This window comes from Grammomys surdaster, unplaced genomic scaffold, assembly GCF_004785775.1.
Source record: "Grammomys surdaster isolate TR1022 unplaced genomic scaffold, NIH_TR_1.0 125984, whole genome shotgun sequence".
NCBI classification, from domain to species: domain Eukaryota; kingdom Metazoa; phylum Chordata; class Mammalia; order Rodentia; family Muridae; genus Grammomys; species Grammomys surdaster.
This window is the reverse complement of record NW_021620800.1, coordinates 4,117,362-4,139,814: the sequence shown is the minus strand read 5'-3', so window position 1 is coordinate 4,139,814 and position 22,453 is coordinate 4,117,362. Positions and strand designations below refer to the sequence as shown.

Sequence of the window (22,453 nt, the reverse complement as noted above, 5' to 3'; positions counted from 1 at the left end):
GAGGGAGGGAAAGAAAGGTAGGTAGGTCACCCAGTACTTAGGAGGCAGAGGAGGCAGGCAGACCTCTCACCTCTGAGTTCTAAGACAGCCAAGGCTACACAGAGAAAAGCTGTCACAACTAGGGCGGTAGGGGGAAGGAAGTTTCAGACACGTGTTGGTGATAAGGATCTGTCTGTAACGTAATGAGCAGCTGCTAACCGAATAACTGAGAGAAAGCTTGTCTCAATATAAAGGGCTGGGCACGTAGCTCAGTGGTAGAGTGCTTGCCTAGAGGTTACACGCATGCTCACACGCACTCACACACGCTGGCAAAGATCCCATAAAGTAAGTGGGTACGGCCTGTGACAAGAGTCCAAACTGAACTTTTATTTGGTAAACCTTGTTTGCTGCCGGGCACAGAAACCACCTGAGGGCAGCTGTGCTAACCAGATCTACAAAGCCCCATTCACTCAGAATCCTTCCTGAGACTCCACTGCCCAGGGCAATCCATCCACTCTCCCTCCCCCCTTCCCCCGCCCCCATACCTTGGAAGCGATTATAAAGAGGGAAGTCTCAGGGGACAGGTTGGCCAATGTTTTGGCAATGTGGGTCCCGTCAATGTTAGAGACAAACCAGACGCGGGGACCTCCTTTAGAGTAAGGCTTGAGAGCTTCAGTCACCATGAGGGGTCCCTGCAGGAAGAGAGGACAAGGGTTCTAGGGAGTGACTGATCCCAACCGTCACCCCATCCCAAGGTGAGCAGGGCACTCCTTACCAGGTCAGAGCCTCCGATGCCGATGTTGATGACGTCCGTGATGGATTTGCCAGTGTACCCTTTCCAGTCACCACTCCGGACCCTCTGTCACAGAATCAGACGTGATTAACCCAAACGCACAGCTCAAAAATGTCACCCCTAATCTGGTGTGTCCCTTTACCTAAATGACAACTGCTAGGCCCTGTCGGGAGCCTCTGGAGGTCACAGAACCAGATCCCTGTCACATTCTATGACGTGTTATCCTGGTAGTCTGCCACACACTGTTTAAACAGACTCTAGGAGAAACAGGGCTTTCCTGTCCCAGACTCCCCAGTGTTTATTTCAAATGGCCTTCAAAACTCCCTGTCTCAAGGCAAGCTGGCTTCCTAACTCCAGTGACAGAAAGGAGAGGCCACCTGTTTATCTCATGACATAAAAATGCTTGCCCAGGGCTGGAGAGATGGCTCAGTGGTTAGGAGCAAGGATTGCTCTTCCAGAGGAGCCAGGCTCAGTTTCCAGAACCGATGTGGCAGCTCACAACACCTGAAACTCTGGTTCCAAAGGATCTGATGACATTTTCTGTGCTCCAGAACACACACTTGGTGCACAGAAGCGCACACAAGCACTCACGCACACTGACAGAAACCTGAGATGGTCTGATCTAGTCTCTCACTCAGCGACTGTAATGTAATTACTTCTGTAGGGCTTCTCCTATCACTTCTGTTGGGTATCATAAGCACCCACTTTGATAACATTATATCTGCTCGCTCAACCAACTGGGCTACTCCAGTTGTTCTGCGGGATGTTGTAAGCACCCAATTGGATGATGTTTCGTTACCTGACGTTTTTAACTTTTGCTTGCTGTATACTTAATAAACTCACTCACTCAAAGACCAAAAAGCACGTGTATTGTAAACCATTCTCTGTATGAAAACATTTCCGACCAGATGGCCTTTTATGTCCTCGTTGCCAAAGTAGAAATCACAGTGGTCTCATAGTGATGTTGGCTAGAGACCAACTGTTTGACAGGTCTCGATCAGGGACAGGCAGCCAGATTCAAATATATGTGGGTCAAATCCTGGGCCTTGCACATACTAGGCAAGTACTCTACCACTGAGCTCAATCCCAGCCCATATGGTCTGAGACAGAATCTTATTATATACATAGTCCAGGCTGTGTACTAGCAATCCCCTGCTTCAGCCTCCTGAGTGCTGGGATCATAACCTATGTTAGCAGTTGCAGCTGCTTCCAAATGATTCTTGCCTATTCTGGTACACATCCCTGCAGCAGAGTTCCCACTGTGCTAGACAGTGCTGGCTTGTGTCCCCTACAAAGCTGTGGTAAGGATGACCTCATGTGCGTGGGAAGCTTGGTCACGACAACCTCTGCTTTGCTCTCTGATCCCTCCTCTGACCGATGTATTCTTTTATTTTTGTGCACGACTGTTTATGCCTGCACGTATGCACATCTGTGTGCCACAGGTGTCCTGTGCCTGTGGGAGGCCAGAAGAGGGCATCAGAACCCCCCAGAACTGCAGTTACAGATGGTTGTGAGCTGCCATGTGGGTGCTGGGAACTGACTCTGGATTCTCTGCAAGAGCGGCCAGTGCTCTTAACCACTGAAGAAGCATCTCTCCAGTCCTCTGATTTCTCTCTTTAAAGATGTCCAGCTACCACGTTGTGAGGACACTCAGTCCTGTGACTAAGCCCACGTGGAAATGAACAGAGGATTCCTTCCAACAGGCAGCACCAACGTGCCATTCACAGAGGGAATCTTCCAGAACCGACTCCTTCAGAGAACCACAGCAGGGGTCAACACTCTGACTACACTGTGAAGCAGCACTATTAAGCAAAGAGCCCCCTGAACAAAAACAAGAACAGCGCAGGTAAAACTGCTCCTCGGCTTCTGAAGCCAGGTTTACTGTTGCTGTGAGCTGAGTTCTCATGTGATTTCTCCACAGCGATAGAGAACTGGTGTGAGTCTCAGGACAGAGTCCTAGTGAAAACCTCAACAAGGGGCTGGAGAGAGGGCTCAGCCGTGGAGAGGACCCTGGTTCAACTTCCAGCACACAAATGGTGGCTCACAATCATCTGTAACTCCAGCTCCAGGGAATCTTACACCCTCTACTAACCTCAGGGGGTACTATATGCATACATACACATACTGCACAGACACACAGACACACAGACACACACACACAAGCAAAATACATAACATTCAAAAATAAAATACTTGAAACCTCAACAAACTGTGTTTGTGGTAGCTTATACCTATAATGACAGCACGTGAGAGGCGGGACTGCCACAAGTCTAAGACAAACAAACCTAACACTGATAGAAAGCTTTAAGAATAAGTGAAACCGAGGCCAGCCTGGTCTACAGAATGAGTTCCAGGACAGCCAGAACTACACAGAGAAACCTTGTCTCGAAAAACCAAAAAAAAAAAAAAAAAAAGAATAAGTGAAACCCTAAAAGAGATTAGACACCCCCAAGGAAGCTGCTGGAATGGGTTTAAAGAAAAGGTAGAAATACTCTTGGGACCCTTTACCTACTGGGTTGCCTCGTCTGGCCTTGATGTGATGGTATGTGCCTGGTCATACTGTAGCTTGTTATGCTGTGTTTGGTTGATGACCCTGGGAGGGTGGCTCTTTTCTGATGGAAGGTAGAGGAAGGGTGGATCTGGGGGAGGGGGGAGGTGGTGTCCAGAATAGACTAGGGGGAGGGAAAGTGCAGCTAGAATGTAATATATGAGAATTAAAAAAAAAAAGGCAGAAAATATTGCTGGAAATTGTAAGGAAAGAATCTTTGTAGCCCAGGCTTAAAGGAGTATGCCTGTAATCCCAGCACTTGGGAGGCAGACGCAGGTGCATCTCTGAGTTCCAGGTCAGCCTGGTATACAAAGTGAATTCCAACACAGTTCCAACAAGACTATGTTGAGAAACCTTGTCTCAAAATTAAAGAAAAAACAAAACCTTTGTTGGGCTGGGGATGTAGCTCAGCTGCTAGAGGGCCTACTTAGCATGTACTGAGTCCTGGGTTCAGTTCCCCAGCACTGTATAAACTGGGCACAGTGGCTCGCACCTATAATTCCAGCACTCCAAAGGCAAGAAAACGTTAAGTCCGACATCATATCACGTATGGACTACATGAAACCCTGTCTACAAAGGTCTTTTAAACCTTCAGAGAAATGGGCAGGGCATGATGACACACGCCTTTAATCCCAGCACTCGGGAGGCAGAGACAGTCAGATCTCTGTGAGTTCGGGGCCAGCTCGGTCTACAAAGTGAGTTCCAAGACAGCAAAAAACCAATAAAAACAAAACAAACAAACAAACAAAAAAATCAAAACCAAAAACTTCAGAGAGGTAAAGACATACACAAATGTTCAGTCAAACACAAGGAGGTTCCCAAGTGGCATCGTGGTCCCATCTCAGTGGGCTCAGAAGCAAAAATGCAAAGGAATTTATCTTGGGTCGATGACATGATCGGTGGCTGAGTGCTTGCCACCAAACCTGACCTCCTGAGTTCATTCTCTGGAAATCACATGGTGCACGAGGACCGATTCCCACGAACTGTACTCTGACCTCCACGTGCACAGTGGCACATGTATGCTGTGTACAAATAAATACATGTAAGAATGTCAGGTGTGTGTGTGTGTGTGTGTGTACACATACACCCCTCATAGTGAAGAAATCTGTGCATACAGTGCTACGGTCTAACAGACAGCCCCATAATAAGCTTCTTATGGAGTCTTTTAAGATGCATTAAGCTTTTATAAGAACTAGTGTTTGAAACTGTATCTTCTTGAGCTGAATGGAGCTAAGTGAGGGAGACACACTAGATACTTAAAGAGACCTTTAGACACCCATATTTCCACAGACAGTAGGAGGCTGAGAAGACCAGGCAGCTGTAGGCACAAGCTATATTTTACTCGGAGAAAATGAGTTTCGGGAAGCCAAGGGCCTTAAAGAATCATTCCCAAGCCTTAAGAATGAATTAACTGACTGTCAAGCCATGTCCTGTTTGCTGGATTACAGACTTGCATGAACCAGCTAGGCACCGTGTGGTACATGCCTATATTTCTAGCACTCAGGAGATGGAAGCAGGGTGATCAGGTGTTCTGGGCCAGCCTCAGCTACATGGTGGCGCTGCCTCAAAAATAAAACAAAACAAAAGCCCAACCACACCAACAGGACTACCAGCTCTTCGGTCTTCCATTTTCTCTGTGTAAAGCGGTCCTACCATCGGCTTCCCCTCCACCACGTCCCCCCATCCCAGCTCATCATGTGGATGATATGGATATCTCTACGCCTCATCTTCAAATGAGGTATGGTACTCGAAAGGCGCATGAAAGGACACAGGTTTGTGTCTACACACACCTAGCCTAGGTGACCCTATGCTTCTGTCTGATACTGTAATGGGTTATATAAGGACTCCAGAGAAAGTGAGTGGAGGAACTTTGTCTGTGTTTTTGAGACAGGTTCTAACCCTAAGCCCAGGCTGACCTTGAACCCAAGACAATCCCTCTGCTTCAGCCTCCCAAGTGCTCAGATTACCACTCAGACTTTTAAACCATCTCTGTGTGAACGTAGCTCAGTACTAAACACTTGCCTAGCATGGCAAATCCCCAGCTTCTATCCTCAGCAACACAAGAAAAAAAGATCAAAAGATTGTATTAAAACTGCCATGGGAGGGCACTGTGTGGTGAAGCACACCTTTGATCACAGTACTTAAGAGGCAGATGGAGTAATCCCAGCACTTGGGAGGCAGAGGCAGGTGGATTTCTGAGTTCGAGGCCAGCCTGGTCTACAGAGTGAGTTCCAGGACAGCCAGGGCTACACAGAGAAACCCTGTCTCGGAAAAAAAAAAAAAAAAAAAGAGGCAGGTGGATCTCCATCATGAGTTCAAAGCCAGCCTGCTCCAGGCCAACCTAGTGCTACACCGTCTCAAAACAAACAATAAAATAACAACTGCCATGGAAAATGCCCAATCAGTTCCAGTAGAATAAAACATGGTAATAAGCTTGTGGGTTTTCTAGATTTATTTTATGTGTCTCCCTCTTTCCCTTCCATGTATGTATATGCACCGCATGCATGCCTAGTGCCCACAGAGGCCAGAAGAGAGCACTGCATCCACTGGATTCGAGTTGCAGACAATCGTGACGCACTGTGTGGGTGCTGAGACCTGAACCTGGATCTTCTGCAAGAGCAGCCAATGGAATCAAGGAGCCCTGGCTCCGGCCCCACGAAAAAATAATTAGTTCCTCAGCTTCTCACTCAGTCTCACAAGCAAAGCACTTTCCCCTCACACACACAACTTAAGAGAGAAAAACACATTTCTAATATAAGTTCACACAGCCTTTCTCCCTGTATATGAGGTGTCAGGACACACACCATTGTTGTTTTGTGTTTTGAAATAGTATCACCACAGGACCCCAGGCTGGTGTCCTGAGTGCTGGGTGACAGGGTGTGCTACCATGCCTGACCAATAATTAACAGTCCAGCAGGACGATACAGCCACAGTTACTGACAATCCTGACAAATGACGGGAGGTTTCCTTTTGGTTGTTATTTTTTGTTGACCGTGTGGTATTTTGATACATAACAATCAGGTCAGAGTAACTGGGATATCCATTGTTTCAAACAGTTACCATTCCTCTTTACAAGGACTAGCCTGTCACATGCCAGGCTCACCAGCCCTGACCTCTGACTCTCCTGCCTCAGCTTCCCCACTGCTGGGATCAGCAACAGCAACACTCTGCCTGATTGTACTGTTTTACTTTTGAGAGGACCAGTCACAGGAAGTAGAATTCCTTACCAGGATCACCACTGGTCAATAGCATTTTGTTTTTCACTGGGTGTCTGATTTGACACAGGGTCTCCCCACATAGCCCAGGCTGGCCCAGGACTGGCAAATCTTCCTACTTCAGGCTCCCTGTGCTAGGACTGCAAGCATAACCCACCATAACCAAGCTGTGCATTTTTAACTAAAAAAAATCTGGTCAATCTAGAGTCAGCCAGTCCAACAGCCAGCTTTAAGGGGGTGCCATCCTGCAACACCATTAGCATGGACTAACACCACACTGTCCACCCAGCATGCCTGAGCCTACACAGCGTGATCAGAGCATGAGGCTCCCACTCTGCCACACACAGCAGACAGATGGCCAGGAATGTCCTTCACACTCAAAACGTCAGGGACATTCTGAAACCCAAAGTCCCACCAGAGGTTCCTAGCTTTCCTCATCCCAGGAATCCCTATATGCAGGTGTCGCCAGGCCTTTAAGATAAAGGTCACTTTTGGGTCTGAAAATGGCTCTTGGCCAAGGCAAGCTGACTTTGACCAGCCACATGTGGGAGCAGATGCTTTCTGGCACAAGTCCAGAATGCTTACAGCTGACCAAATGGATCACTCTCTGAACATGCCCAACCCATACAGACACACCACACACACACATCACCCCTGCACTCCAGACTTGATAACATCTACCAGCCAGCCCTTGCAGGATTACCCTGGGGAATACACACTGAGGCCACAAAGGTTTATGTAGGTTAAGTTAGCTGGTCTCTAAGGCAACCCATACTGCCTCCCACCCCCATACACACACACACACACACACACACACACACACACACACACACACACAGACAAGGAGATTGGCTGGGCACGGTATAATACATCTTTAATCCCAGAACTAGGAAGGGAGAGGCAGGCAGATCTCTGTAAGTCCGAGGTCAGTCTGGTTTACACAGGCCAGTTCCAGGCCAGCCAGGGTTATACAGTTAGACCCTGCTAGGAGGGACTGACAGAAGGGAGGAAGGAAAACAGACGCGTGTGTATGGTGTGGTTATGTGCACTAATACAGACCATTATACTGCACATAAGCTGTGGGGAGGGAAGTAGACTGGAGCTCAGTTGCCAGCGCGCTTTCCTATCACGTAAAGCCTCAGTTTGACACCCTCACCCACCCGACGCCCCCAGCACTATCTAACAGGTTGTGGTGGTGCGCACCTCCAACCCCAGACCTCAGGGGATGAACACAGTGTGCTCATTCTGAGAAGAGCTGAAGGAAAATTCAGGTCTCAGCAGAGATAGCGGGGTCAGCAACCATACAGGTCGCCCCCACCTGAGGCTGCAACGCGGCCCAAGTCCTGCCTCTAGGGAGAGCAGCAGGGTCGGATCCCTGTACACACATACACACGGGCAAAGGCTAGCATACACGCGTCTAGGCTAGCGTCGGCTTACCTGGCAGAAAGACTTCATCTTGTCCAGAACCTTGTTCACCTCTGGCATCACATCCTTGCCGTCTACCATGATGGGTGTGTTGGATCGGTTCCGAAGGGCCACGTGCAGCACTGCCCGATCCTACAGAGATGAAGGTCAGAGAATGGGGAGCACTGTACACCCTGAGCCGTCCCAGCGCGGGGGAGGTTCAGTGTAAGTCAGCCCTCTGCACAGGACAAGCAGGAACACCACCATCTTGTCCAGAGAGCCTGGGAGTGAAAGCCATTCTGGGATTCTGAGGACAGGAAATCCTATACCCCGCTTTGTATGCTATGAGCAGTCAGGCCTAAAACAACCCCTAAGGGCCTGAAGGACCCCAGGGCATGAAAGGCCTGACTGAAGATGATCAAAGTAGAGTGGTGAAGACACAGATCAGAGATGAACAATAAGCCCCTTCAGCCATAAACTCAGCCCTCCTGAGGAGAGCCTCTTGTTTCTAGCACCTTCTAAATGTGTCCTAAGGCCTCAGGATGTGAAGCAAGACAGACTACGGAAGTTCTCCTCATCAAACAGGCTCACCACTGTCACAGACTAAACCAGAACAGAGGTCTGCGACAGGTGCCAAGCAGCTCACCTGGCCACAAGGGAAAAAAGGGCCCAGGCAGCTACAGACAATAGCAGTCTTGGAAGGAAGTAGGTAGAAAGGTCCCAGATACTCAGGAAAGCAACTTCAATCTAGAGAGAGGTTCCCCCATGTGTGGGAGGGTCTGAAGCCAGCCCACTTACCCTATCTATCTAGACTCACTCCTTCCCATGTTCCCTCCGCAAATGCACACCCAGCCCCCTCACAGGAAGCCCTCCTCAACCGTGGTCTCCCTCATATCACACACAAGCCCAGCAGTGCAAGCTCAGCTGCTTCTCACTGCACCTCTGACCTCCAAGCCTTCCACTCCTCACATGTAAAAAGACTCAGGGCTGAAGAGATGGCTCAGCAGTGAAGAGCACACACTTGCCAGCTGGTGGCGGGGCACGCCTTTAGTCTCGGCACTCAAGAGGCAGAGGCAGGAGGAGCTCTGTGAGTTCGAGGCCAGCCTGGTCTTCAGAGTGAATTCCAAGACAGTCAGGGCTACATAGAGAAACTCTTAAAAACTAAGCAAACAGGGGCTGGGGAGATGGCTCAGTGGTTAAGAGCACGGATTGCTCTTCCAGAGGTCCTGAGTTCAATTCCCAGCAACCACGTGGTGGCTCACAACCATCTGTAATGAGATCTGATGCCCTCTTCTGGTGTGTCTGAAGACAGCTACAGTGTACTCATTCATATATATATGAATGATCACCAAACAAACAAACAAACAAACAAACAGAGCACATGCTCCTGTTCCAGAAGGCCAGAGTTGGATTCCCAGTACACACACTAAGATGGCTCCCAACCATCTCTCACTCCAGTTCTGGAAGAAGCTGACAGCTCTGTGGGCACCTGTCGGCACTCATGTACACATGCACACACACACAATTAAAAGAAAAAAATAAACACTGATTTTTGTTTGTTTTCTTTTGTGGGGAGGTTGCAAGGCCCGAGGGCGGGTATGAAGGGACAGGGGGGTGAGGGGGACTGAAGTGCAATGATGTGAATCAAAAAAAATAATAATAAAATAAAAATAAAAGAAAAAAAGAAAAACCAAAATGGGATGGAATTCAGATCATTCAATAAAAAAATATTTTCTAGAAAAAAAAAATGAGAATTCTCAGTGTGGAGTGTTTACTATACCTGCAGGCTTCTACATCAAGTCAAGGCCAGGATTTTCCAACCCCTGTCTTGCCCTCACCTCTTATTTATTCCTACTGCCAAAGAAACTAAGGGCTTTGGTGACATGATTCTTCTTGTCACTAGAACAACCTGCAGCAAAGACCCATTGGTGTATCAAGGTTGAAGTTCTCCAAGAAAATGTCTCAGCATCGAGCCTTAAGCAAATCCTTCCCTTCAGGCTTGGGTTGTGCCCCTCCCTGGACACCAGGAACTGTGCCAATTTGCTTGCCAAGTCCAGGCCTGTCAGTCTCAGAGAAGTCACTCCTCAAAGCTCTGCAAACCCTCCCCCCCCACCACCAAGAAAAGCTTTTAGCGCCTTCCTGAGGCAAAAGCATTGCTTAAGAGCAAGGGTGAAGACACAGGGCTGATAACGGTCGGTCTGATGAGCAAAGGGAAGTAAGAGGCGGGAGGTGGGTGACTGCTTACCTCGGTGTAGTTGATCTTAGAACCATTGAACATGTTGTCCCGTGCAGCCTCCACACCTCTGGACTTGGCCTAGGAAGAGAAGCCACTGAGGCCTTGTATCCCATCCTCACTGGCTATCACAAGTCCACTTCTCCCCTTCCCCCCAACTGAGGCTGACAGAGGTTCGTTCATAGCCAGATTCCCTTTCCACCAGCTTCTGCTCAAACAACGGGCCCTAGAGATCCCTGGGATACCACTTCACACCTTGACCTAGAACCCAAAACAAACCACAGGCCCCCGCGACACCCAAACCAGAGATCCCAGTTCCCAGATCAGAAACATTACCAGTTCCACCAGCATCTGCATCACCTCCTTGTTGACAAGGTTCTTGGAGTAATCCACCAGAATATGCCCATGGTTGGTGTTGAGATTCAAGCTGCAGGAAGAAGATGCAGAGGCGGTTGGTCACACCCCAGCAGCAGTGCCTGGCCACAAAGGCTGACCTGTAGCAGTGTAGCGTAGGAAGCCATGCCACAGAAACAAGATGTAGACGGATCCTGAGCCAGGAGCATGGTTTAGATGAAGAAAACGCAGAGCTTTCCTGCTTCAAGCCCCATGTCTCAAACTTACTAGGGAACACCCATGGAGAGGTATCAGGGACTTCCAATGAGGAACCACAGGTGGTCATCCCATGTCCCTCGCCTCCCGGCATCAGAGACACAAGTCATGGGGACGCATCACATGTAAGATTCCTTCCACCCTCCCTTCTATTTCGCAGTCGTTCACAGATCCCTCTGGCCTCTGCATCGTGCCTCCGCCGCTCTATTTTTATACCGTGTCTCCCAGGAAATCTCAGCCTACCCACCCTGACCCTGCCCGACCAAAGCCCACCAGGAGCAGGTGGGAGGGGACAGCTCTCGCTCTCCCGTGCCTGTCGCGCCAGCAACGGCTCCTCCTCCTCACCAGTGGTTAGAAATCCCTACTCAAATGGCTGAGACTGAGAGGCGGGGGCGAAGAGATCCCCAAGGGGGAGCGGATTCCTCCTAATGACTAAGCAGCCTCGGCCCTCTGGCTAGCACGCGGGTCCCAAGTACCCACGCCAAGGAGGCATCAAGGACAAAGTGCGGCCCCGGCCTGGGCCCTGCGGGGCAGCTGGGGGTCCCGGGAGCCCCGATCCCGTGCGTGCACCTGAAGTGGTTGAAGCGCTCCGGATCCGACTCAAAAAGTTCGCGCAGCTTGAGGTTGGCAGAGTTCGCGCGGTGCCACTCCAGCAGCTTCTGGAACTGCGGGTTCCGGGTGAGCGCAGCCATGGCGGGACCCGAAAGGTACACGGAGCAGGACGTGCACGGAAGAGGAAGGAAAAAGGAGCGGCAGCGCGCAGCAAGCCAGTTCCCGTGCGCGCAGCGGGCTTTATGGCGCAGGCGTCCGGCCCCGCCCCTCTGGGCCCCGCCTCCGGCCGCCTCGGCCCCGCCCCGCCTCTGTCCTCCGCGCCCGCTAGGCGACCTTGCCGGCAGCTGTAGATCGGGGGCCTCTGCTGGCCTCTTCGTAACACTCTGTGACCACTTGCAATGTGCCTTGGCTGGCTTCTGCGAGGAAGTGACTTGAAAGGGCAGAGGCGGAGTTACTCTTGACGGGTCCGCTTGCTTCTTTCATTCATTCACGTATTCAGTTCAGCAGAACTCTATGGAACACCTTCCTGGTAAGAGGTACTAAGGCAAATGCTATGGGTACGTAAGCCAAATAAGTAAATAAAATTTATAGGAGCTGGTAAGTGCTCCTGAGAAGAGGCAAACTGGATGAGGCACGAGAGAAGAATCTGTGGTTAAGAACACAGTGCTCTTGCAGGGGAACTGAATTGAGTTCCCAGCACTCATAACTGTAACTCCCGCTGCAGGTACCTTTGAATACCAATGGCACTTGCATTCTCATGCACATACCCACCCCGCACATATAATTAATACTAAAATTATATATCAACCCCACACACATAACATAATAAAATTGTATGTCCACTCCCACACATAATTAATAAAATGTCCACCACACGCATAATAATAAAAATGAAATTATATGTATATATTTTAAAGGCATGTTGGAAAAAGCATTTCCTTTAACTAGATAGTTAAGGGAAAAAATTCGCCTTTTATTATATTTGAGTGAAAGCATGAAGGGGAAGAAATGAGCCAGTCTGCTACCTGGAAGGAAAGTGTTCTGTCAAAGGGAAGAGAAACTGCAAAATCTGAGACAAGAGCACCCATAGATGTCCCACAAACAGAAGGCACATGTGGCTGGGGTAGAGCAGATTAGGGGAAGAAATCACAGAGGTGGCATCGGAGACGAGGGAATTCACCCAGTGGCTAGGAAATCATTGCGAGAATTTTGATCTTTGTTTAGAGATGAGGAACCACTGAAAGAGTCAGTCAAGGCAGGAGGAGACGGACATGGAGGACGGAATGACTGATGGATGATCCATAACTGCCTGGAGAGAAGGCCAAGATATCCAGTTTAGGATCCAACTTCCTAGAAAAAATGGAATTCTCATTCACAAGTCCGAGGAACAAGGGAGACTTCTACTGAGGAAGAGTAGGTGAGGTGAAGTGTTTGTGGGGGGTTGGGGGGGGGAGATATGTGTAATTTTTCATACTTGCTAAGCTTTCAAAACAGTGCTGGACATCTAGCACTGTGGTGGCACTATAATTCCCGCATGTGGGGAGGAAAGGCAGGCAGATCAAGATTTCAAGGCCAGTGTCAGCGACCTAGGAGTCTGAAGCCATCTTGTCTGAAAAACAAAACTCGGGAGCTGAGAAGAGTTTTGTGAAGCCCTTGCCTCAGAAGCATGAGGACATGTTTACTTTCTAGGGCCCACGTAAAAACCTGCACATGGTGACCTCTTGCCATCTCAGTGCTAGAGAGGCAGAAACAGGAGAAGCCTAGGGTTCAGTGGCCAGTCTGGTCTCAGCGGAGAGCTCCAGGTCTCACCAACAGACCCCGACTCAGAGAAGAAGCTGAAAAATTAATAAAATATATTATTAAAAGGAGGGCTGGCGAACCCCCCAAAAAAGCAGGGCAGTGGTACCACACACCCCTAATCCAAGCACTTTCGAGACAGAGGCAGGCAGATCTCTGAGTTCAGAGCCAGCTTGCTCTACAAGAGTGAGTTTCAGGACAGCCAAGACTGTATAGAGAGGCCCTATCCCAAAAAGAGTGGGTGAGGGAGAAGTGGGGCTGACATAATAGCTCATTGGTCAGAGGTACTTGGAGCCAAAGGCTGATAACCTAAATCTAATCCCTGAAATCCACATAATAGAGGAAAAGAATGACCTCCCACAAACTGTTCTTTGAGCACAGGCACTCCGAGGGACGCTCCCTTCAATTAAACAAGTCTAATTAAATATAAAACGGGACAGCATTCCTAAGGAATAGTGTTCAAGGTTGTCCTCTGGCCTCTGTGTGAATTGGACACACACACACACACACACACACACACAAATTCACTCCCATCCTGAACCTCAATAAGCAAGGATGCCAGTCTTAGTTGTCGCTGCCCCAGGGGTCCTCAGACTGGTCCAGCAGTGTCCACACACAAGGGTGCTTTTGAAGGCAGCCAGTGAGGCTTTCCTTCCACCCTCTCTCCCTGTTTCCATGAATGATCCTCTGATCATGTATTCAGGACCGACTGACTTCCCTGATGACCCATCTTCTCTACCCCAAGATTCAGGTTTAAGGGAAAAAAGAATGACCCCTAGAGGTAGGGTTCCCCTTGATTTTTATTATGTTGTTTTGAGTTGTCGTTTACTACTTTTTCTTTTTTAATTTATTTATTTCATTTATATGAGTACACTGTAGCTGTCTTCAGACACACCAGTAGAGAGCATCAGATCCCATTACTTGGTTGTGAGCCACCACGTGGTTGCTGGGAATTAAACTCAGGGCCTCTGAAAGAGCAAGCAGCCAGTGCTCTTAACTGCTGAGCCATTTTAAGAGCTGTAGCCCAACTAAGCAGTCAGTCCCTAGCCTTCAAACCCAGCACTGGGTAAGCAGATACAGGCATATCTCTGAGTTAGATGACAGCCAGAGATACACAGAGAAATACCACCTTTAAAAAAAAAATGATGTAGCCAGGGCTAACAGAGTGCTGGAAGATTTGCACTATCATACATGGTTAGTTTCCCCAAAAATCTTACAGGTGTTTCACCTATCTACCCCTGATAGGAACTGCGTATGGTGGTGCAGCCTTTAATCCCAGCACTCCGTGAGTTCAAGAGCATTCTGGTCTACACTGCAATTTCCAGGACAGCCACAGCTACATTATGAGGACCTGTCTGAATTACTTCAACAGCCAGGAGATTGTATGCCAAGCAATGCAAACCACAGAGTGAAGACTTCAGTAAGGAGCGACAGGTCCCTGAGCAGGAGAACATTCTTGGAATCACAGCCACAGACTTAAGCACAGTCGTATTAAATGGACCTGACCCAGGAAGCGCATGAGACTCGCCTGCTCGAATCAGTCTCAAGTGCCTTCAGCAAGATGACCTAGCCCGTGCACCGGATCGTGGGAGGATTTGACAGTGGAGACAAGTTTAGAAAGTTCAGGAAATGTCGAAATTCCCTAAGACGGAGCCCTCCGCATAGCCCTTGTTTTGTGATGCTGGCACTTCCCATACTTTAGTGGCTCTGTAGCAAAGGAGACCGCTTCCTCGTCCTAAAGATGAGGAAGCTGACGCAAAGGTATTTGGACAGATCAGGCCTTGATTAGAGCCTGCCAGACAAGGGTGACCGTGGAGTCTAGGCTGCTATGGGGGGCTGAGCGGAATGCACCGGCGGGAACGACAAGAGGCTCCGGAGCAGCTCGCCTGGCTGAGATGCTGAGTCACTGGGCCGCCAAGGTGGGGGAGCGCGCCTTCCTGCGGGGGCGGAGCTCCAGGCACGCGCACGTCGATTCTGCGGCGGCGAAGGGGGTGTTGGGGCGAGACCACGCTCGTGGAGGCGGCGAGCGCGCGCAGCACCTAGGCTAGCTGCGTGCAGGCTGGCACGTTCGGGGAGGGGGGCGGGGCGAGCGCATGTGCGCATGTGCGGACGCAAGGCTGAGCTGGGTGGATTAGAAAACGCCCGCATTTGCACGTCTGGGATGGTTGAACTCCTCTGCAGTGCGCATGTCCCTAGTTGAGGGGCCGTCGTGCACGCTCGCTGTCCAGGAATGACGCATGTGGCAGGAGGGCGTGGCGTCTTACACCACTGGTCTCAAGACTAGGAGGCTGAAGCGGGTGTGTTACATGTCAGCCTGGGCTCTATAGTGAAGGCTCAGTCCAGCCTGGACTACAGCGTGAGCCCTCTCATTAAAAACAAATATAAAACGGTACATAATTCTGATGCGAAGTTCCCAATGGTAATTCCTTAGCAGTCCTGATAAAATTATGGTGAGCAACGCTTTAGTTCAGCGTGAGAGTCTTATCAGGGCTGATTTTTCTCTCTATATTAGAATCAGCAAATCCTGGTCCCAGCAGCATCGACTACAAGATGCCTGACAAGAGTCTAAGAGCTGTGGCCCTAACAAGATTCAGTCTTCGCTCTCCTGGGGCCTTCCATTGGAAGGAACAAATGCAAACACAGGATTCCTGGGCAGTGCTGACTACCGTAATGGCAAGCAAATGCAGAGAGAATTTGTTGAGCACCTTCTAGGAGCAGTGGTCCTCAACTTTCACAATGCTGCGACCCACAGTTCCTCATGTTGTGGTGGCCCCAACCATAAAATTATTTTCATTGTTACTAATTTTGCTGTTATGAAATGTAACAAATGTTTCCCAGTGATCTTAGGCCATAGGCCACCCTTGTGGAAGGGTGATTACAACCTCAAAGGGGTCATGACTCAGTTTGAGAACTACTGCTTCAGAGCACCAGGGCAGGTAGTTGGAGGGAGCAGGGTAAGGCAGTGAGGGCAAGTTGACGTGTGAGGAGGGATGGGTGGGTAGGAAAGCCTACTGGGCAGAGACTTAAAAGTGATACAAGTGTGCTTGAGGAGAGACTCTTAAAATGGCCAGCTGATTTACTTCCTAGGATGTCTGTATAGGATGGGGAAAATGGGGTTTGTCTCCCCTGTAGGACAAGAACAAGAACTGCACAAGTGTTTGCATGCAATTTGGCTTTATGGTAAGAGCCTGAAGCCAGGGGAAACGAGCATGAGGCTGTCCTTGTCACCTAAGCCCACATTCCCAACTTGCTCAGTAACCAATAGGCGAATACATGCCTGCCCTTGGAGCTGTGGCTGAATTGAAAGGCCAGTTGCATGGTTGAATCCAGGATCACTCAGAGAGGCTTGTTCCCTGGACTCCTCAGGCACAGTGCCCACTCATGTGGCCTCTTGACAGTCCAGAAACTGAACCACCAGGCTATCCTTTGCTCTAGAGCAGGCCAACTCCATGGCCTCCTAACGACCTGAACAGATGGTGTGCTCCTCCATTTCCCAGGCTGGCTGAGGCCTCCCTCCTAAGCTCTCCAGCTCAGGAAATAACATCTCTGCCACCAAACCAACCCTAACACAGTAGGGCTACCAGGCTCTGTTTATCACCACGGATGTTAACAGAAGCACTGGGCACTTACGTCAAACAAGAACACACTCAGTGTCTCCCTGCTAGTTCTTATCGGCTCTGGGGACTCAACTCTGGGCCTTGGACTTGCAGACCAAGTGTTCTACCACGTAACTGCGTAGTTTTGTTTGAGACAGGGTCTTATGTAGTCCAGGCTGGCCTTGAATTATGTAGCCTCAAGGACCTTGAACTTATCCTCTAGTATCTATCTCCAAATTGCCAGGATTACAGGGATGTTCCATTATGCCTGGCTTCCTGCCTCAGCCTCCCGAGTGCTGGGATTACAGATAAGTTTACTGAGGGGAAAGGGGCAGAAAACCCTCATTCCTGGGTTTGTTCCTTAGAAAAGCTGTTGGGGCAGGTCATAGTATCCTGATTGACAGGATGAGGGTGCTAACAGGCCCAACTCCAGAAAGAACCTGCATTCTTCCGGGAGACAGTCTTCACCTGCCCATGCAGACGCCTCAGGACCTTAGAGAGGCCAATAAGCTTAGGGGCTGTGCCTGCAGCTCAGTCCCCTGCCTGTCTGATTGATCCCATCCCTTGGGTGGTCCTCCCTGATCTGAGACTCAGGATAAGATGACCTAGAAACCAGCTCCTGCACAGCTCTGCTGAGAGCCACTGCTTCTGACATATCTGATGCAGTTAATTTTAAAAAAGATGCAGAGTATTATTAAATGTATATTTTAATAAAGCCAAGTTATTTTACTTATAGGAGCTTTAAAAGTAAGATACAAAATGTAGAGTTCCAGTTTGGAAGGTCACAACTATTCACATGATGTCCTGCTGATGCCGAGCAAGGCAGCCATGCTTGGCCGTGCTGAGGACACACTCACACGCATACATGCGCTTTGGCGAGACACCTCTGCCAAGCGCAGCACCTGGAATCACCAGTGTTTAGAGCGAGGTGGTGCTGCCAACAGCACCTACGTGGAGACTACACAAACCGATTCACATGGTCTCACAGCCATGGAGACAAATATCTTCCTTAATAGAGAAAAACAGACCAGAGATGACAATTAGCAGTGTCACCTGTGCTGGGGCACCGAGGAACGACCTTGGCCCAGGGTGAGGTCTTCAGGGAGGCACTATGAAAATGAGATTACTGCAGTAGACTAGAACTCGAAACACGGCACTGTGGACACATTACTGAAGGAAATAGAAAGTTTTTACAAGTAAAACAGCCACAAGGAACTTTGAACAGATTAGTGTGCACACTGTGACAGCTAACACAGACAGCAGCCACGCAGGGCTGGTGCAAAGTACGTGCCTGGAAAACTCTATGTACAAAATAGTTCTCTGTAAACATGGTGAGGTGAATATTCCGAACCCACTGAGAAGGATCTTCATTACAGGCAGAAATGTCACCACCACACAGCACGAATGACAACAGCTGAGGCCTCAGGCAGCCTGGAGACAGTACTAAAAACACAAGTGGCTGGGCTCACCCTACAGGTCCTCTATAATTTTTTTTTATATGTGAATGTGTGTGTTCATGTGTGTGGTGTGTATACATAGGGATTTTTTTGGTATTTTTAAATATAAATTTATCTGTAGAAAAATGAGAACATAAATGTGTTATTACAATCTTCGTTGGAAAAGCTTACATGGAGTTAGAAAGAATAAACCATTTATTAGTAGTTAACATATATTAAAATGGTTTAATGATTTAAGAAAATATAAAAAAATTAATACTGTCAAACTTTCATACCAGAAAATATCATGGATTTTTCTCAATTAGACATTTTCAAAGATGAAATATGAAAATTTTAAATAAGTTTTATATAAAGAACTTTCTGCAACCTCAATTAATATATAGTGGGAAATGTCTACTCTATATAGATATACTTATTATTTCTCAATTTAAGCACCATTCAATTCTGGATCCATTCTAGCTGGAAAATATCCCCAAATCCACGGAGTGTCATCTGTTTAATGGCACACATTAACTAAAAGTGAGGTGTTTTTTGTTGGTGACTAAACAAAGATTTTGAATTCCTGTCTACATCATAATTCCTCTGTCTTTGAGCCAGCTCACACTGTCACTGTGGTTCTGAGTGTGAGGGTTTGGTGCAACCCCTCCCCTCCCACAGTTGCTTCCTTCAAGAAGCATGGTGCTGGGGCTGCCCTGGTCATGGTGGAAGGACATGAGGGCAGCAGGTGCAGCTTTACTCTGCACTCAGCATGCACCAGCTGCACCCCATGTGTGGCCACAATATGCCTGAAAGCAGTTCCCCAATCCTGCTCTTGTCAATAACAGGAGCCTGCACCCCTGGGTGCTTCAGAGGAGCGCTGACCTGTGGGAAGCAGGGGACTGCTTTCTGATCACTAGTGTCTCCTATAAGCGTAAATGAAGACGGTGCTGAGCTAACTGCCCTTCAGCCAGTGTGCCTTGGATCTTAAGATAGCCACTGCATTTTAGGCAGGAGACGTTTTTAACCAAAAACCTACATGAAAAATATCTATAAAATTAGTGATGGGTGTGGGTCCCACTCAGTGTGTTAAAGAGAAGAGAGTTTCAAAAAATGGTCAGTTTTGTTCTCAGCCCGCAGGCCTCGCCTTTCCCACATGCAGGACTGACAACCTTCGGACTGTGTTTCCCCAAGTGTGGCCTCTGGCCACCTGCACCAGGATTACCTGAGGTGCTTATTAAACAAATGCAGACTGCCAGCATCCCCTGAGTGTCAGAAATCTCCATCTTCAGCTGGCTCCCAGGGGTCTGCTACCTTCAAAGTTTGAGAAACCAGGCTTTAAAGACTTGGAGCTGCCAATCACCTCTGACCAAGGAACATTTCTGTCCCTGGGGCAGGGTGCACTGGTCCTTCTTGGGGCTGGTATCAGCTAGTTAGCCCTGGGGACAGTTGCCCCAACAGCTTTGATGGGCAGCAGGCTAGCTGTGGTCAGTACTGGGGCAAATAGGCTGGCCTGCGCTCAGCCTTCCCAGGGAAGGCCTTGAAGCCCTTGGGGGCTGCCTTATGTGCTGGTGGAGGTGGGGGCTGTGGTGGTGTCTGAACATAGGTGAAGGAAGTGGTATTGCAGTCACTGGTTGCAGCCCACACAGGGGACTGCAGCATCTGCATGGTGTCGTTCCACTGGCTGCCAGGACTGGTGACTGCATAGAGTGGTGCAGCTGGGCTGGGCAGCGTGCTGGGCAGCGGGGAAGGGTGCTGCCATGGTGCTTTGGGTGGCCATGTTTTGGTTTTGTTATCCTGGGAAACAGAAGAGAGGTTTTAGTGCCATTTCGGGTGAGTTGTCATTGTGTCTCACCCACCCAACCCCGAGAACTCCCACTCTTCTTTCTATCCAGAGGACAGAGTGAGAGCAGCAGCCTCCCGCAGCCTGACACAGTGACATTTGTGGTACATTTGTGGTCAATGCCCACACAACATTGCAGCCCAGCTGTGGAGCTGAATAATTTAGTTATACGTACAGCTTTCCTGGCTCAGTATTGACAGGGCCTCCCGCCACCCGTACATCCACGCTCTTCCTGTAACTGATCTCAACAGTGAGTGTGCTGCGTGGCTCATAGCAGCAGTCTCGGAGCTTCCTCTACAACATGACTGTGTCAGCTGAGGTGATCCTATCTCCCCATTTAGACAAAGACCATGAGAAAATAATTCCCCACAGGGACAGCTCTTATGACTTTGAGGTCCAAGGTCTTCACCATGAGCTGGCTCAGCATACCTGGTTCGCGTCCTCCACCGCGGACAGGAGAGGTGGTGAGGGCAGCGTGCTGGTCTCCTGTTCGCCACTGCTGTGCTTCCTGAAAGAACCAAGAGCTCAGAGCCATGACCACTGGGCTTCATTGTATGGGACGGAGTGCTTGGCTCTGGTCTCTAGGTCCCCAGTCTAGGTGCTGAGGCCTTGGGTCCACCAAGGTCAGTGTGACCTGGGAGACAGCATGTAAAGCCCATACAGGAACCGGGTGGGAGCTGCAGCCAGCATGAGATGGCACTGGCTGTTTTCACAGCTCAGTTAACCCCCTTTAAGCTTTTTCCTGATTTATTCAATAGTTACTCAAAGTGTTTAACATGCACTGGATGTGTTTGGGACTTTAAAAAAATACTTTGTGCCTGGCAGTGGTGGCGCACGCCTTTAATCCCAGCACTTGGGAGGCAGAGGCAGGTAGATTTCTGAGTTCGAGGCCAGCCTGGTCTACAGAGTGAGTTCCAGGACAGCCAGGGCTACACAGGGAAACCCTGTCTGGAAAAAACAAAACAAAAACAAAAAAGAAAAGAAAAAAAAAGCATGCTTGCTTTACACTGATGAGTAAAAGGGGCAAGATACAGCAGATCTGAGCCAGAGCACTTGGGTACGGACACAGACCTGACTGAGATGACTTCCTCACATAGACTAAGGCCAGTGTCCCATCAGCACAGATTTTCTTCATGGAAGACACCTTTTGAAGATGCCTCCAGAAGCCTTTGTCCTGTCACAGGGCAAACAACAGGGCTTCCGGCTTCCCCAGAGGCAGAGTGGTGGCTCTCCAATCCTTGGTTTAGCAATTTCCTTACCTTCTCTGTTTGACGGCAGCAACAAGGTCAGGCCCTGAAAACATGGAGAACAGGCTGTCCCCATTGGCTGAAGAGGTCTCATCACTGGAGCTGGCCGAGTCTCCCTGAGCACCTGACCAGCCGCTGTGCAGGGTGTCCCTGAGAATGCAGAGAAATCGGTCAGACCTCCCACAGATTCTGCTGCCTCTCTCTACCACAACTTGACATTTTCCTTCTTTCTCCTCAAAAGTAAGAGTCACTCCTTCATTTTGTGTCTCAGAAGCCTATGACTGACACATGGCTGATTTTAGAGAAAAACTAAGTGGAGATGGTCTTTCACTATTCAAACTTATTAACCAGGAGATATTCTGAGACAAAATTCATAATTCAAAGACTAAAGTCCTTATGTATATGTGTGTCCCTGTGTGCTGGTGCCCTCAGAGAGGCCAGAAGTGGGGGGTCAACTCCCTGATGAATTGGATGGTTTTTGATTTTGTTTCGTTTTCAGACAGGGTTTCTCTGTGTAGCCCTGGCTGTCCTGGAACTGGCTCTGTAGGCCAGTCTGGCCTCAAACTCAGAGATCTGCCTGCGTCCACCTCCCAAGTGCTGAGATTAAAGGGAAGCACCATCACTGCCTGGCCTGAACTGGAGTCAAAAATGGATGTGACCCACCATGTGGGTGCTGGGAATCATTTGGGTCCTTTGCATAGGTAGTAAGGGCTCTTAAATCAGCCATCTCTCCACTCTGTGGTTTTTGGTTTGTTTGTTTTCCTGAGATAAGGTTTCTCTAGGTAGTTCAGGCTAGCCTCCAAGGTTAGCCCTTGCTAACCTGAACACAAGACAATTATTGTGTGCTGGCCTCCACATGCTGAGAGTACAGGTGTGTACTGCCATGCCCTGCCCACAATTTTTTCGATGCGCTAGAGTTGAAGCATATGCCTTGGTCTTTGCTGTACTGGGGTTTGAGCTCAGGGCCTTGTGCATGCTAGGTAAACGTGCTACTGCTGAGCCACACACCCCACACCTACTTGGCTCTCCGTGGGCTACAATATCAGCATTCTGATATTTACTGGGTTTCACACCCAGGCTCCTTTCACCAGATAGATCACATGGAGCACTGTCAAGTAAGATCCCTGCTCCAAGAGGAAAGCTCTTTTGTTTTCTCTCACTTTACTCATGAGTTAGTACTTATAATTTTTATATAAGTTAGTAT

General features: G+C 49.1%; 2 protein-coding genes across 5 annotated transcripts in view; both read right to left on the bottom strand.

The window, feature by feature from the left end:
- The window catches only part of Gpi (glucose-6-phosphate isomerase), a 30,446-nt gene extending 18,858 nt beyond the window's left edge, over window positions 1-11,588 (bottom strand). Inside the window, exons 1-6 of the mRNA XM_028754152.1 lie at window positions 11,352-11,588; window positions 10,509-10,599; window positions 10,185-10,253; window positions 7,973-8,092; window positions 755-838; window positions 525-671 (exon numbers count right to left, since the gene is read on the bottom strand). Of these exons, the coding sequence (XP_028609985.1) occupies window positions 525-671; window positions 755-838; window positions 7,973-8,092; window positions 10,185-10,253; window positions 10,509-10,599; window positions 11,352-11,473 (633 nt within the window). The 5' untranslated portion in view covers window positions 11,474-11,588. The remainder of the gene's footprint in view (window positions 1-524; window positions 672-754; window positions 839-7,972; window positions 8,093-10,184; window positions 10,254-10,508; window positions 10,600-11,351) is intronic.
- Window positions 11,589-17,415: 5,827 nt separating this feature from the next.
- Kiaa0355 (KIAA0355 ortholog) overlaps window positions 17,416-22,453 on the bottom strand; it is a 79,744-nt gene continuing 74,706 nt past the window's right edge. For all 4 annotated transcript variants that reach the window (XM_028754171.1, XM_028754173.1, XM_028754174.1 and 1 more), the window contains 3 exons: window positions 21,262-21,399; window positions 20,432-20,510; window positions 17,416-19,956 (listed from right to left, as the gene is read on the bottom strand). In XM_028754171.1, the coding sequence (XP_028610004.1) occupies window positions 19,648-19,956; window positions 20,432-20,510; window positions 21,262-21,399 (526 nt within the window). In that variant the 3' untranslated portion in view covers window positions 17,416-19,647. The remainder of the gene's footprint in view (window positions 19,957-20,431; window positions 20,511-21,261; window positions 21,400-22,453) is intronic.